The sequence below is a fragment of the Mastomys coucha genome, unplaced genomic scaffold (genome assembly GCF_008632895.1).
Source record: "Mastomys coucha isolate ucsf_1 unplaced genomic scaffold, UCSF_Mcou_1 pScaffold21, whole genome shotgun sequence".
Taxonomy (NCBI): Eukaryota; Metazoa; Chordata; class Mammalia; order Rodentia; family Muridae; genus Mastomys; species Mastomys coucha.
In genome coordinates, this window is record NW_022196904.1 from 57,803,293 (window position 1) to 57,819,104 (window position 15,812).

General features: G+C 41.6%; 1 protein-coding gene across 2 annotated transcripts in view; it reads right to left on the bottom strand.

Moving 5' to 3' along the window:
• Lrrc28 (leucine rich repeat containing 28) overlaps positions 1 to 15,812 on the bottom strand; it is a 125,329-nt gene that overhangs the window by 105,893 nt on the left and 3,624 nt on the right. For both annotated transcript variants that reach the window (XM_031386954.1, XM_031386953.1), the window contains exons 2-3: positions 15,409 to 15,636; positions 2,716 to 2,756 (exon numbers count right to left, since the gene is read on the bottom strand). In XM_031386954.1, the coding sequence (XP_031242814.1) occupies positions 2,716 to 2,756; positions 15,409 to 15,576 (209 nt within the window). In that variant the 5' untranslated portion in view covers positions 15,577 to 15,636. The remainder of the gene's footprint in view (positions 1 to 2,715; positions 2,757 to 15,408; positions 15,637 to 15,812) is intronic.

Genomic DNA, 15,812 nt, shown 5'->3' on the forward strand with positions numbered 1-15,812 from the left:
AAAAAAAAAAAAGGAAGAAAAAGAGGAGAGACCCTTTGAAGTCAAGAAGGAAAACTCTGCAGACAAGACAGGGAAGAGAGCTTTCCCAGTCCCGAGTATTCAATACTCAGAGAGGCCTGAGCTCCCAAACTTAGTGGGAAAGACTGAACTAAAGGACACAATGAAACCTTCATGTCATCATCCCTTCTTTTCCACATTCTGTGTTGATTAAACCAGGGTGTGACCCTCCTCCAGCTAAGAGCTGGTTCTTTCAGACCTTGCCTTGCCAGAAATAGCCACACCTTTCTTTAAGCTCCTACAAATAGCCACACCTCTCTCCAACCTCCTGCTAATAGCCACACCTCTCCAAGGACTAGGGGTTTTTCTCTACCTATGGGCTTGTAACAAAAGGAGTTCAATAATGATGGAGGACTGAAAGAAAGCATGCCATGCCTCAGTCTCATTTTTTAACCCCTTCCCGCATTCTGGTTCCCTTAATTTTTCACAGGCTCTAACTCTCATTCCAGAAGACCCATTCATGTGTGCCTGCAGGCAGCCACACTAGGGCACTTAATTAAGAAAAATGAATGAATGAATGAATGAATGAAAATAAACTAATGATGAAGTAAGTGGAATATAGAAACAGGATGTAAAGCTACTCTTATTATAGATAATATCATCTTGTGTATGAAAAAATGAACCTTGGTGGTAACCAACAATCCTCCAATTGAACTGAAGACCCATTTACTAAGAGAGGAATCAGACAAACAGACTGCGTCCGGGTGTGGAAGTGGCAGCTGCCTGCGATGCTTTCCTGTCACTCAGCACACACCACACAGGCAGGAGGAAGGAGAAGGAAACCCCAGAGGCAGTGTTGAGTGTAGTTACATTTTGGTGACAGGCTGTGGGTGTTCACTGTACTATGTTTTTATCTTTTATTAGTTTGAAGAGTTTCAGAAGAAAAGGATGGGACAAATGACAATGACAGAGACTCAGTGTAAAGATAGATGCAGGACATTTGCTTTTCCTTTATTTCCTCAACACTCTGACCAAATAACATACAGAACAAGGAACAGAAATAAATACCTTTCTGAAATGATATTAAGTACAGCTTTTTCTGTACAATGAAATTGGTACAGAAAAAGTATATGCTAATTTTTTCCTTCCAGGAAGGTAAATTCAACACAAATACATGAATTATTATGTCTCAGTGACTGTTCTACTTCTGTAAAGATGACTCCATGACACACTTGCCTCAATAAGGCTCCAACTCCTGATCCTTCTAATCTTTTTAGATAGTGACACTCTCTGGTGGCTAAGCCTTCAAATATGTGAGCTTATAGTAGTCATTCTTATTCAAAAGACCACACATTAAAAACCAAAGGTGGCCAGGCTGTGGCAGTGGTGGCCCATGCCTTTAATACCAGCATTCAGGAGGCAGAAGCAGGCAGATCTCTGAGTCTGAGGCCATTCTGATCTACAGACTGAGTTCCAGAACAGCCAGGTCTACACAGAGAAACCCTAACTCAAACAAGCAAAACAAAAAAAGTGAAGCTAGGAGATGTTTTGGTGGAAAAAGTGCTTGCTCTGTAAGCATAAGGACCAGAGTTTTAATACCCAGAATCCACATAAAAGAGAGAGCTTTGTGTGTCTATAACCTTGGCATTGGAGGGCAAGGACAGAAAGATCTTGAGTCCTTGTTGGCCAGTAAGCCAGCAGAGCCCAAAGACACACTATGGTTCTGTGGCAGGCCCTGTTTCAAGAGAGTAAGGTGGGCATGTATAGCAGCTTGTTTTCTTATCCTAATTATGTTGTCCAAAAACCTGTGTGAAGTGTTCTGCACTAGGCTAAAGGAAGTCCGCCCCAGTTGGCTCTGATTAGAAAATAAAGTTGCTAGCATCCAATGGCTATGCAGGAGGGTGAGATGGCTGAAATGTAGGTGCAAGGGGAAAGTAGCCCCAGAAGGCAACGGGGCAGCAAAGATAAAGATTTAGAAAGTGTTAGCTCAGGAATACTGGAGGGAAGTGTGTGCTAGCTGTGGGGAGGTTTGGAAGTGCCCAGCCACTGAGCTACATAAGGCATATTAAAATATAATGGTTGCATCTATCATTTGTGAATCCAGAGCTCTTGGGCAGATGTAGAGCCACAGATGCACCCACAGGGAGCATGGAGAGGACTTTTAGATATCTACTGGTACAGATATTTGTACACACTCACACACAAAACATTAAACTAATTGACAAAAAGCAAGGAAGGATCCTGAATGCATCTCAATGGGGAAGCACTGCCCTCCCTATCATGCACACAGAAGGCTTACAACACCCCAAGAAAACAGAAACAATAAGTTTTGTAGCATTAAGAAGGTAATGTTCAAAAGCACTGAAACTACTGAGACATGGAGGAAGGCCCAAGGTTTCCAGGCTTCACTCTGTGCTCCCAGGGAGCCTAGGTCCAGTCTGACATAACAAGGGTAGGGATTCTCCCAGGAACATGCACTTTCCCAAGGAACGCAAACATGCTGTGCCCAGAGCCTCTCATTGTCTGAGCTGAGCTATTTCAACATATTAGAGGCTCTAAGCCACCACAGAGGGTAGCAAAGCCTCCAGTGTACCCACAGCAGCAGCAAGGCAACCACACCCAAAAATAACAGGCGCATATATTAAAATTATGTCCCACTATTTCAAATTACTTGAAGTTCCCATTCTTATTTTAAAAAAAATGTATAAACACACTCACAGTTCCACAAGGTTTGGAAGCTTCTGAGCAAGGTTTTCTGGCTGAAAATAAAAAACTCAGAATTAAATTTTATCTTAAGAAAAGTATTAACATTTTTAATTCCCTTAAACATAACAGAGTATCTTCTTGGGATATACATTTTTCAGAATGTGAAAATAATAACTTAGCATATTTGGTATTCATTCTTGCACTAACCATAAGAAACTTAATATAGGGGCTGGTGAGATGGCTCAGTGGGGAAGAGCATCGACTGCTCTTCAGAAAGTCATGAGTTCAAATCCCAGCAACCACATGGTGGCTCACAACCACCCGTAATGAGATCTGATGCCCTCTTCTGGTGCGTCTGAAGACAGCTACAGTGTACTTATACTTACATATAATAAATAAAAATAAATCTTTAAAAAAAAAAAAAAAAGAAACTTAATATAGTCAAACAGTTAAAATCAGCATTCCTTATCACATTTGTCTTCAACCTTCCCAATGCTGTGACTCTTTAATACAGTTCCTCATGTTGCGGTGACCCCCAATCATTAAATCTTTTTTGTTGCTACTTCATAACTGGTTTTGCTATTGTTATGAATCATAACATAAATATCTGTTTTCCAACAGTCTGAGGTAACCCCTGTGAAAAGGCTGAGAACTGCTGCCTTAGAGAAACCAGGCACCTCTCAGGGGACAGAAGGAAGAAGGCCACCAATGAGAGTTTGAGGGGCTAGAGAGGCAACTGTGGACAAATAATGCCAGGGACTGCCAACAGCCCACACAGGAAGAAGGGCCCTGCAAGATTCTAGAGTCCCTGAGAGGGGACCCTACCCTGATGACCACACCCTAATTTTGGATGCTTGCCTCCAAAGTGTGAGCAATTCACTGCTGTTAGAACTGCTTTGTTGTGGTGGTCTCACAGTTACAGCCCTCAATCCCCTAATTCCCCCACTCCCACCCCTTGCTGCTAAAGAAAGGCAGATCTCTGGGGTTTCCAGGCTCTGAGACAAAGAAGGTTGAGAATGAATAGAAGCAAGGACAGTGATCCAACATTTTTAGGCCTGAGGTAGCATCTTAGAGGGGATGGCAGACTGATGAAATAGATGAAATGTGCTGGGGTGGGGGGGGGGTGTCCTTTTCCAAGGGAAAAGTTCTTCAGTTCTACTCACTGGTTGAAAAGGGTGAGGTGGGAGAAGGGTTGTTCCTGTAAATAACTGTGGATAACTACAGACATGGTTCAGATTTACAAGTACATGAAGATGGACACTATAAAAACGGAAAGAACACATGTTCTTTCATTCTACATCCCCCAAACACCAAAAGGTAAGCTAGTTTCAATGACAGAAACAGGAATGGCTTTCAGAAAACAAAAACAAAAACATGTCTGGCATGGATTCTTAAAGACAAGTATGAGATTTTTTTTTTGTTGGGGGGTGTAGTACTGGTTCACCTTCTGGGCACAGGAAGTAACATCTGAAGGGAGATAATGTCTTACTAGTAGTCCTAAAGACATACTACTGGGTTTTGTAAACCCTGTTATAAAGCAACTATGCTTGGGGGCCTGGCCAGCCTTAAGAACATGCCATGGTTTGAATGAGGTGTCCCTCCACAGTTGGTGCCACTGTTTGGGTAGGTTTAGGAGGTGTGGCCTTGCTGGAGGAACTGCATCACGGGGTGGGGGGTGGGGCAGCTCAGGTTTCAAATCAAGTATAAAGTGGCAAGGACTGTTAGGTTTTAATGTAAAACATTACTACAGGCCCATGCTTAAACATCTGGTCCCTGGACGATGGTGCTCTTTGGGGACCATTGTAGAGCCTCAGGAAGCAAGGCCTAGTTTGGGAGGTGGGAAAGACAGGCCACCACGAACAGAGACATGACTAACACATGGGCTTATATTTTATTCTAAGGCATAGATTTTTTGAAACCCTGAACAGAATGGAAATCCACTGGCTTTATTTTAGATAAGAAAATAACAATTTCATACATGCATACAGACACATTCCAACTGCTTACATACATATACCCATGCCCTTTTGTCATAAGCTGCATTACTGAACATAGATATTGTGAAATGACTTAAGTTTTGAGTTCCCACTGTTGACAGAACTACTTAAACATTTAAGTGGTACAAGCTGTGAACCCTCGCTCAGTATGCATTCAAACTTACTTCGGCAGATGTCACAAATCCCTGGAATGGTCTTTTCATATTGGGATCTTTCCTAGTAACAACACACACTTCCATTTATGGGCATACCTAGCATAAACTAGAGAACTATAGAGCAGAGAGTTCAATCAGCAACACTCCCATTAAAGCAAAGACCAGGGCAGGGAAGAAACAGTCAGACCCTCATTGAGTTTCATCTGCTGTAATATCGACACTGTATCTGGTTGGCTTACATGACTCCCTGCTTACCTGACTCTATCAGACAGCATTCCATGATAAGCTGCTTTGCTTTCAGTTTTGCTTTTTAAGTTAGAACTATATGTAAAACACTGAAACCATACTTCTGCTATGCACAGGCATCAGTATGAGCTCATTGACAAGTTAAACACATTGTATTTATATTTAAACACGGGTACACTAACTTTTGAGAAGACTGTAGTGCATCAGAATACTGCCTTTTGAAAACACAAAATAAGTAAATCCATCTCTCAAACCACCTAAGAAACAGTGTCTGCTGAGCAGGCCATGACTGACCCCTGCTGGTGCCTAAGAAGCTGTGTGTGCTGAGCAGGCCATGACTGACCCCTACTGGTGATCTGTGGTATCACTCCCTCCTTTCTATTCCCACGTTTTCAGGACATGGAAAATAGAAATCCCATTAACATTTACATTAATCAATTTTTTCATAATCAATGCAAAAGTAAACCTTAACATGTTTAACATGCTGGCATAAAGTGTTGCTTTCAAACTCCCCTTAAATGTGAAGACTTTTAAATGTTTACAACTTGGGACAAGTAGTTCACGTATTTTATCAACTACAATAGATCTGTGACATTCTGTGGTAGAGACTGCCCTTCCTACTCCTCTCCTTCAGACACTAGGGCAGATGTGATACAGCCTAGGGGTCTTCATCGGGCTCTAGGTTTTTGTTTGTTTTGTTTTGTTTTTCTTTCCTGCCAATTAAAGAACTAAATGACAGGAAAAATCTTGAGCCAGGTAGAATCATCTCAAACACTGCAAACAGAAGCACACAGAATTAGTCAAAGAAAGGCATTTAATGGGGATGAGGAAAAACACAGGCTTCCAGCAGACACACACAGGAAAAGGCCCCTAGAAAGTGGACAGAACACTCACAAAGCCCAAAATCCAGTCTCTTCTCAATGGTTTGGGTTTTTAAGTATTTGAAGAATTTTTCTTCCCTTAGGGTTGGTCAGTTTGAAGAAAGAGAGGATGGTTGATTGGCCTACAACTGTTGTGTGACTTGTCCTGATAGGCCTGAGCCAGTCTGTCAGCAGAGGAGGGCCTATAGGAGACAAAAGTCTACAAGGCTTTGTTTAAAGCTGTTAGCCTTTTGTCTTAAATCAGGAGGATAAGGAAAAGCTGGCCATCTTGGAAATCTGTCTCCTTTATCACTCAGCCATGACCCTTATCCCTGGCTGTCTACCTCCCAGAAGTCTAACTCCTGGTCTCTCAAGAGAACTTACCTGCTCCACAGTGACTTCAAGATGGTAACAGCTGCCAGGCAGTAGTGGCGCACACCTTTAATCCAAGCACGTGGGAGGCAGAGGCAGGTGGATTTCTGAGTTTGAGGCCAGCCTGGTCTACATAGTGAGTTCCAGGACAGCCAGGGCCACACAGAGAAACCCTGTCTCGAAAAACCAAGAAGATGGTCACAGTTTTGTTAGGGTTCATAGGTTAGATAAGGATCCAGCACCTAGGACATAAAAGAACTATTGTAGCCCAGTAACAAAAAAAGCTACTGAAAGATGGACTAATGATTAAAAAAAAAAATCTGCTAGAGATGGATCTCAAAGCTCCTTAAAAGCTTGGCTCCCAGGGTGCTGCTATCCAGAGATGGTGAGCCTTTAGGTCACAGGGGATGTCAACTTGAGGGGATCTGAGTCCCTGCCTTCCTCCTCCTCCTCTCTCATTCTTTCTACTGTTGCTTCCCAGGCACAGAGGAACAGCTGTACTCCACGGTGGACTGGAACCTTTAAACCACAAGCCAAAATACCTTTTCTAAGTTGGTTATCCAAGAAGTTGCTATAGCAATAGTAAGCCAACTAACACAATAGATAAATGCTGTTTAATGTCATCAGTCTCTGGGAAGTGCAAATCAAACCCACAATGAAGTATCACTTCATAAATACTAGGACAGCTATGCCAACAACAACTACAATAAAATGGAAAATATCAAATTTTGGTAAGGATGTAAAGAACCTAGAACTCCAGGCTGCTGAGTGAGGAAGCTTTCTGCAGGGATGAGCCCCCAACAGGTTATACAATCCTAAATGGTCATCAGCTCTGAATGTATGTACACACGAGCAATACTCTGTATGTGTGCTGTAGATGGGTGTGTGAAATAATAAATACAGATGAGGTTGAGAATATCAGAGGAAAGAGGGACAAGCTGCTGGAAATAAATGATGTAAATATAGCATACACATATTGAGGTTTGGTCTGTTTCTGTGTACTGTAGTGGTAAATACTGCCCCCAAGATCTGGCTGCCTCGGGATGAGGAAATGCTCACATAACAAGTCATGCTATGTAACCTTGCTCCTTAATTTAAAACTATTGGTTGAACAAAGATGCCTCCAGACTTTAGGTGGGCAGAAGAGAGGTAGGTGGGGCTTTGGTTCCCAGGGCTTGGGGTCTGAGCAGAGACAAGAAGGAGCAGAGAGTGAAGAAAGAGAGATGACGCCATGTGGTAAGGGATCTTGTGAACTGGCCATGAGGGCTGGCCAGTCCAAGAAAGAGAGGCCCAGGTGGAACATGGCAAGTCATATCTCGGGGTTATTGACAGGAAAGTAGACAAAATAGCTTAGAGGGTTGATATCTGCACAGCTCTACTGATATTAAGGCTTATTATAAAAATAAAAGTTTTGTGTCTTTTATCTGGGAACTATGATCCAAGGTGAGGTAGAAACCCCTAATTAAGTTTTACTACAACATATACATGTTTAAATTCTCAAAAAACTTACATTAAAAATTAACAGAGGTTGGGCAGTGGTGCTGCACACCATTAATCCCAGAACTCAGAAGACAGGCAGACAGATCTGAGTTCAAAGCCAGTCTGGTCTACAGAGTGAGTGCTAGAACAGTCAGGGCTATGCAGAGAAACCCTGCCTCAAAAAAAAAATTTTTTTAATTAAAAATAAACCAACCATGGATGCCAAGACCTGACTTCACCAGGGAGCTGCAGCCTTGTGAGGCACCTTTGACCAGGACTGAACTTTGATCAAAAAAGACTGCCCTTACTACATGGTAGATACTGTGTAACTGGAAATTATGTACCCAATTGCTCAAGCCAATCTCCCCAAACTAGACACTGGTCACCATGAATGTGTCTATGTGTTACATGAATGTGGGGGTTGCATGCATGCATGTGTGTGCACACGTGCACATACACACACACCATCCTGTTCTAGCTTATAGCCTTCTCTGCTCTTTATAACTGGTGAGGGCTTTTTCTGTCCTTTTGGCTATTCTCTCTGTCCCTAACAGGTAGCCATGGCAGCTTTACACTCCCAAATGCCTCTGGTCATTCACCTCTACAACCTGAGAAACAGCCATGAAGCAGTTTCATATTTACAATAAACTTTCTTTCCATCCATGGGGCAGTCCTGTTCAGTGGTTTCACTATACCCTTGCTTACATTTCTACAGACTGATTTCTATGATACTCAATAAATACTAAAATGCAAGCAGATTGCTGTGCATGGCAGCTTAATGTCTATAATCCCAGCACTTGGGAGGCTGGAGCGAGAAGAGAGCACAAGTTCAAAGCCAGCCCAGACTATATTTCAAGACCCTGTTTTAAAAACAAACAGATCACTGAAAAACTTGACCATGTGACAGACTTACCTATTTCCATCTATTCAATCCAAAAATAATTAAGATGGTTTTATAGAGAGCTAGAGCAAGCACAGTACAATCAGGGTGACTGTAGAGCCTGCCCTAGAGCAGCAGCTGAAGTCTTGTGGGTCCAACAGGTTGAAGAGCCACAAGAACTCCTCATGAGAACTCAAAAGGGGTCACACTTAGCCCCTTCCTCCTATTTCTCCTGCCTCACATGTTGATGTAACTTCTACTCTAGGCAGAGCATCTAATCCAAAAAGCCCTCTGATCTAATACCTTTGAGTGCCAACACAAAGCCACAGGTGGAAAGGTCACATCTGCCCTCTGATGGGATACAGTAAAAACTCAGGTACTCTATGCATATAGCACACAATTAACTTCAGGCTATGTGCACAAGGGATGTATGGAATACAAACAAATTATGCAACTAGACATGAGTCTCACCCCAAAATTTAACTATGTATATACAAATAATCTGAAGAAAACTACCTAAAGTCAAAAACTTCTTCTGGTTCCAAGCATTTTGGATAAGGAATAGGCAACCTGTGAGGGACAATCAGAACTAAGTGTGTGACTTTCCTAGCTATTGACTAAGCTCACCCTAACCCAGGCACAAGGTTCAAAGGAGCCATTTATGTCAACACTACATTAGTACAGTCACCACCATTATAAATCAAAATATTTAGAATCTATATGCCAACTCTCTTTACTTTTTAAAATATTTAAAAAGCAAATATAATAATCAGATATACTAGTCCATCTTTTCCCACTATTAACACTTGAGGATCTTCAGCTCCCATCCACTCCTTCACTCTCTCCAGTCTTCTACAACTAGAGTCCTTTTCTACATCTACAACCAGAGTCCTTTTCAATGCCTTTATTCATCTATAAATGTGGGATAATGAGAGTGCCTGTATCGAAGCATTGTTTTCGGGTCTAATAACACACACAAGTTGCTTATAACAATGCTTGGCATTTGTTGTCAGGTGATGCCTTGGTAAAGACTCAAAAGAAGTTAGCTGTTATTAAGTTTTAACCAACATATTAATGGATGTTTATGAAAACAAGTGTTCATCACATTATCACGCTATGATGAGCATCCTTGCTTCTGATTTTTTTTTTTCTATTGGGTATACAATTTTACTAGACAGGGTCTAAAACATGAAAAAAGGTCAAGTCAATTTCCACTCCAATAGTGAGTTAAAATGTCTTCTCATAGTCTCTACATTGATCTACTAAAAATCTTTAACAGTAGATAATAATTTTGTGTGATATGTATGCGTATACATATTCATGTGTGGCACAAGTGCTCACATGTGTAGAGGTCAGAGGCTTCCTCAATTACTCTTCAACATATGTTTTTGAGACAAGATCTTTCAGTGAATCTGGAGCTTACTCATTCAGCTAGTGGCTGCTTCTGCATAAACACCAGGGACTGAGGAGCTACAAGGGCATCTCCTGCAAGAGGACCTAATTGAGGACTGCCTGAGAGACCAAGGATTGCTGACACAGACAATGCCACCCAATCCGGAACTGCTGTTTAGAAGAGATGCTTTCTTGGGACCAATGGGGCGCAGGTGTATTAAAGGTGCTTGCAGCAGTGTTCCATGAGCTTGCTGCGTTGTTTCTCACCTGTTCCAGGAGGCTATGCCATTGACTTGCACACCTCACCTCTAGCCCCCAAGGGCAAGTAGGGTTGGGCAGCAGGCAGTCTAGGGCACAGGCAGCAGCCCACAGCTCCTGGATCATCATCTCCCCAAAGCGCTGGAATTACAGGTACATGTCACCCATATGTTTTACATCAATGCTGGCAAATGGAACTCAGGCCTTCATGCTTGTCCAACAAGTTCTTTGCTGACTGACACATTTCGCCAGTCTTCAAGGCCTCCTAAGTCTCTCCCAACCAGGGCCACCAACTAGGGACCAAGAATTCTAATGCCAGAAACTATGACATTTACAATAAAGTTCTTTAAAATATTTTCTAAAGTAAATTTTAGGGCTCCAAATCATAATGTTTCCTATCTACTTTTGTCTTTTATAGTTCTGGTTTTAGTTTTGTTTGATTTGGTTTTGTTTGAAATAGGGTCTTTCTATATAGTCTGGCCCCAAATGCATGACCCTCCTACCTCAGCCTCCCAAGTAATGATGTTACAGAACTAATATGCTCACCCCTAACTATTCTTGTATTCACTCCTTAATTACACAACTGGGTTCCTACATAAATCAGCTCATATTACATTGAAAAAAAGTTGGACAACTTCCTAACTATACAAATAAAGATAATACTATATAATGAAATACTACTGAAAAGTATTTTAAAATAAAATTATCTACCTTTGACCCAGCAATCATCCCTTTATCTGTTTGAGAACCTCCTAAACATAAGTGTATACATACACAAAGACATTTCTATCTACTAACCTAAACTATTATAAACAAAAAAGAATTTGAAGCAAAATATGTAGACTATGAATCTGTTTTTAATTTTTAAAAAAGGAAAAACAAAGAAATACAGTAGAGTTATAGAAATATAAGCAAGGGATTAGAAGGTGTTGCAGTCTGAATGCTGCATCTAACCTAAAATGCATGTCCCCAAGATCATGTGTGGTGTTATGACCTAGGGCCTTTGGGAAGTGATTAGGTAATAAAAACAGAGCCAGCATGATGGGATAAGTATGTTTATAAAAAGAGGTCCAAGGAAGAGCCCTCATCATCCAACTATATGAGGAAACAGTAAGAAGGCACTATCTACACAGAAGCAAGCTGGCCCTCACCAAACACCTTGACCCTGGACTTCATATTCAAGAACACGAGCAGTAATCTCTGCTGCTTGAAAGCTGCCCACTTAATATTTATGACTTCATATTTGACATTAAAAAGTTAGCAAAGCTTCTGGGGAGGAGGGCTGGGAAACTGAAGAACAGAGTTCTCCATCATTACTGGCATTAACAGGCACCAGCCTTAGAGGTGTGTGTATCCAGGCCCTGGGATCTGTGCTCCAGGACCACTAGCCCTTACCAGAGGCATTAGTGTTCCATGCAAAGGGACAAGGCACCACTTACAACCTGGAGTCCCAAGGCAGACAGGCCACTATCAGCCACAGATCAGCGAGAGGCATGTCCATGGAACAGCAGGACCAGACAATAGCAGAGAGGCACCGTGGTCATCTAAAAACCTACATCTCATCTCAGAAAACCCTACAAAAATCATGCAAATCCAGAGGTTAAAATCCTTGTGTTCACTTTATGAACACTCAAATTGACCAGGTCATCAAGATTATGCAAAGACCCACCAAGTATCTGAAAGATGTCACTTTAAAAAAGGAATGTGTGCCCTTCTGAAGTACAGTGATAGAGTCTACAGGTGTGTCCTGTAGGCCAAGCAGTGGGATGGATGCAGGCTGATGGCCCAAAAACAGTGTTGAAGTTTTGTAGCAACAAAGAGTAACATGAAGTTTAAAGCTAGTCACATATATTCATATATGCAAAGTACCCAAGACCCACTGCCAAATTTACAGAGCTCACAGTCAAATTAACCCATGTATGATGGCTAGTCTCAGTTGTCAACTTAACTACATTTGAAAGTATTTAAAACCAAAGTAGTTGGGTGTACTTGTAAGGGATTTTTCTTGGTTAGATTATTTGAGGTAGGAGACCCACCCTAAATCCAGATCAACTGAAGTCAGAAGGTCTACCCTAAATCTGGGCTGCACCTTCTGGGATGGGGAGCCCACATAAAAGAATGGAAGGAAGCTTGTGTTTTCTGTCTGCTTGCTCTCACTTTCACTGGCCTGAGAACAACTACCCTGAGCCATTACTTCAATGGTAGTAGAGCCTATTTCTTTAAAATCCAACCTGGACTGAAAACTGGCAGCTCTTAGGACTCCCCTGGTATTCCAGCTCTAGATCAGGACTGCTGAAGGTCTTTTTTTTTTTTTTTTTTTTTAAGATTTATTTATTTCATTTATATGAGTACTCTGTAGCTGTTTTCAGACACACCAGAAGAGGGCATCGGATCCCTATACAGATGGTTGTGAGCCACCATGTGGTTGCTGGGAATTGAACTTAAGACCTCTGGAAGAGCAGTCAGTGCTCTTAACTGCTGAGCCATCTCTCCAGCCCGAGACATCCAGTCTTATAGACTGAATAACTACTGGACCCTTGGCCTTTCTGTTGGGAGACAGCCACTGTTAAACTATCTGGATCACAGCATGTAAGCCATTCTAATAAAACACACACACACACGCTCCTCTGCCACACTGAGATGGTCCCACACATGCACACATGCACACGTGCGCACACACACACACACACACACACACACACACACACATACACACACACACACACACACACACACACACACGAACTCCCCTGCCACACTCAAATGGTCCTCACTGAACAGGAAAGCATTGTTCCTAAGCTGGTGTGGGAAGCTACACAGAGAAAGATACCCCACAGAGGGAACTTATGGCACAGGAATAAATTCAACATAGAATGAATACAAATAAAAGGTTTTAAGTGAAAAGGTCTATTCCATTAAGTTCGAAGTCTTTTTTCCTGTTTAATAACTCAGGTAATACTGGCATCCCCCAAATTCTGAAGACATGACATACTATCATCCTACAAATATAAGCCACTGTGCTAAATCAAATAACATGAAGTGCACAAGGAAGAAGGGTAGGGGCTGTACACGGGTCACTACTTCTGGGGAAGCAGTTTCTCACAGTGAGGGGTAGAAAGTAGGGAAGGGTAGAAAGGGACATTTACCACAATGAAGGGGAAAAAAGAATTGTACCAGGGAAGAATGAAACATGAAAACAAAAGACTGGCGGGTCTCCAAGCAGTAAAGGCCAATGCATTCATAATGCACTTGTGAGCCTCATGGCCAACAGGGCTGGCCAGCAGCACGGCAGCTTTGCAGTTGTCGATCAACTTCCACAAACTTAAACCCCAGGCAGGAACTATACTGTAACACCAGCAAACACCTAAACCCCTGCTTTATAGAACAGCTCCAGAATGACTGCTGACTCTCAGCATCCTACAAGATGTATACAGCATTCCATAGCTCATAAACCTCATAAAGGTAGGTGTCTGATACACACCAACATTAATTGCTAAGAGAAAACAAGATGCAACTTGGATTACAAACACCTGCAAGAATTTAATCCTCACAGACTGAAAGCGTGGCAGAGCATGAACTTGGAATGCAAGCTATGGGAAGGCAGATGGAGATGGGGAGGAAGTGGAAAAGGACTAGGGAGAGGAGGAAAGAGGGAGAGGAAAATGAGCAAGGCAGTGATATGCAATGGAATGGGCATGTCCTAATGGAATCCTTACTCTGTACACCAACTAAACACAATTTTCAATTAGGTATGTGCAATGAGCCACCTATGTACATCCAAATTGTGTGGTAGATACCAAAGTACTTTCCTAAACTAAAAACTGACAGAAATTTACAGAAGACCAACTGCTTAACTTCTATAAGCAAAGGTTAGTTTCCCTGAAACGTCTACTCCGTCAGACTGTTGCTGTTAGGCAGTGATCTGCTCCCAAATATTTCTATGCATACTTTTATACAAGTGGGCAAATTGGAGCTGTCATCCTTGATAAAATATCTCTTACTCCACTTCTTCCCAAAGGCTAAAATCTTGAGGTAAGTATGATATCACATCACACAGTAGCAGATGTATATTCATAAAGGACTGATGAAAGTGCAGAGAAGACATTTGAGTTTAAAAACAGCTAGAAAAAAGAAAAAAACTAAGTATTCAACCCCACATAGGTACCAATATGTCAAATACTAAAAAGACGCATAACTATTTGTTCCCCGACAAAGCAAAAGATACACTTTATAATGAATTCCACCTGTTTCAGATTGTCAAGAACACATGCCATAAATATAAAACTAGTATGATCAAACTTTCCAGATACTTAGGAAAGTTCAAAATATAGAAAGGTTCATTTACAAAGAAAGAGCAAGCTAACGTGAGCCACAAATTCAAGCACAAAATTCCAACCAGGTAAAATGATAACCGCAAAAGGCCATGCAAGTCAAGTCACTTAAGATGGGGACATTATACAATGAGCAGTAGGAATAATTCTCAAATTTAGCTTATTTTACATGTAACAGGTTATAATGATGAATTTGTGATCACTCTTAGGACATAAAGTAACTCAAATGTTGCTTCAGCAGCAAACTTTGGTGGGGACCAGACCATATGACATCACAATGCAAGATCACTGATTTTCAACAAGACAATCATAAAGACGGTTTTGTTAACACACAAAGGTTTCTTTACACTTCGGAAACATCTATTAATACTTGGATCATCAAATCATTCTCTTTTTAGTGCCTACAACTCGGTCAGGCTTGTTGGCCTTCTCCTTATTTCCTTTTTCCGTAGGCTCCGCTTTAACACACAGCAGGAGCACAGGCCCTGAGAGGTGTGCTTGCTGACTGAAGACAGACTAGTCTTCCCAGTGGTCCATCAGAATAACTTCACTTTCCTGCACATCCGTTCTGTAGCCTAACTGCAGGAGCTTCAGCAATGAATGTGCAACTACTGAGAGCCCCGTATGTCTCCACTGCTGCATATGTAACTCCTTGATCTAAATAGCATGGATGTATGAAACATACCTCGATCAGGATCACATTTATACACAGTATTAACGCACTATAATACCTACCAAGGTAGTGAGGGAGTTCCTTTTCATATAGAGCCTCTCCAGGTGCTGCAGCCCCTCATCCTTCAGTAACTCCAGTGGAAAATGGTGCAGATTCCTGTAATTTAAGAACAAATTCTTGTGCTTTTCAAGCCTGGCCACAGAGATCGTCTTACAGAGTTCGGATGCCATGACTGAACATGTCCAACCGGAAGTGCTGTCGCACTACATCTTGTCAGAACTGGTCCATTTCTACAAAGAGGACAAAAAAAAAAATTAGTCATTAGTCATTAAGATTTCTTACAAGCACTGCATATAAACCTGTCATCCTAGAGAGCTAGAAGACACCACCATATATATGTGTGTATATATATATATATATATATATATATATATATATATATATATCCTACCTTCTTTTGTGACAA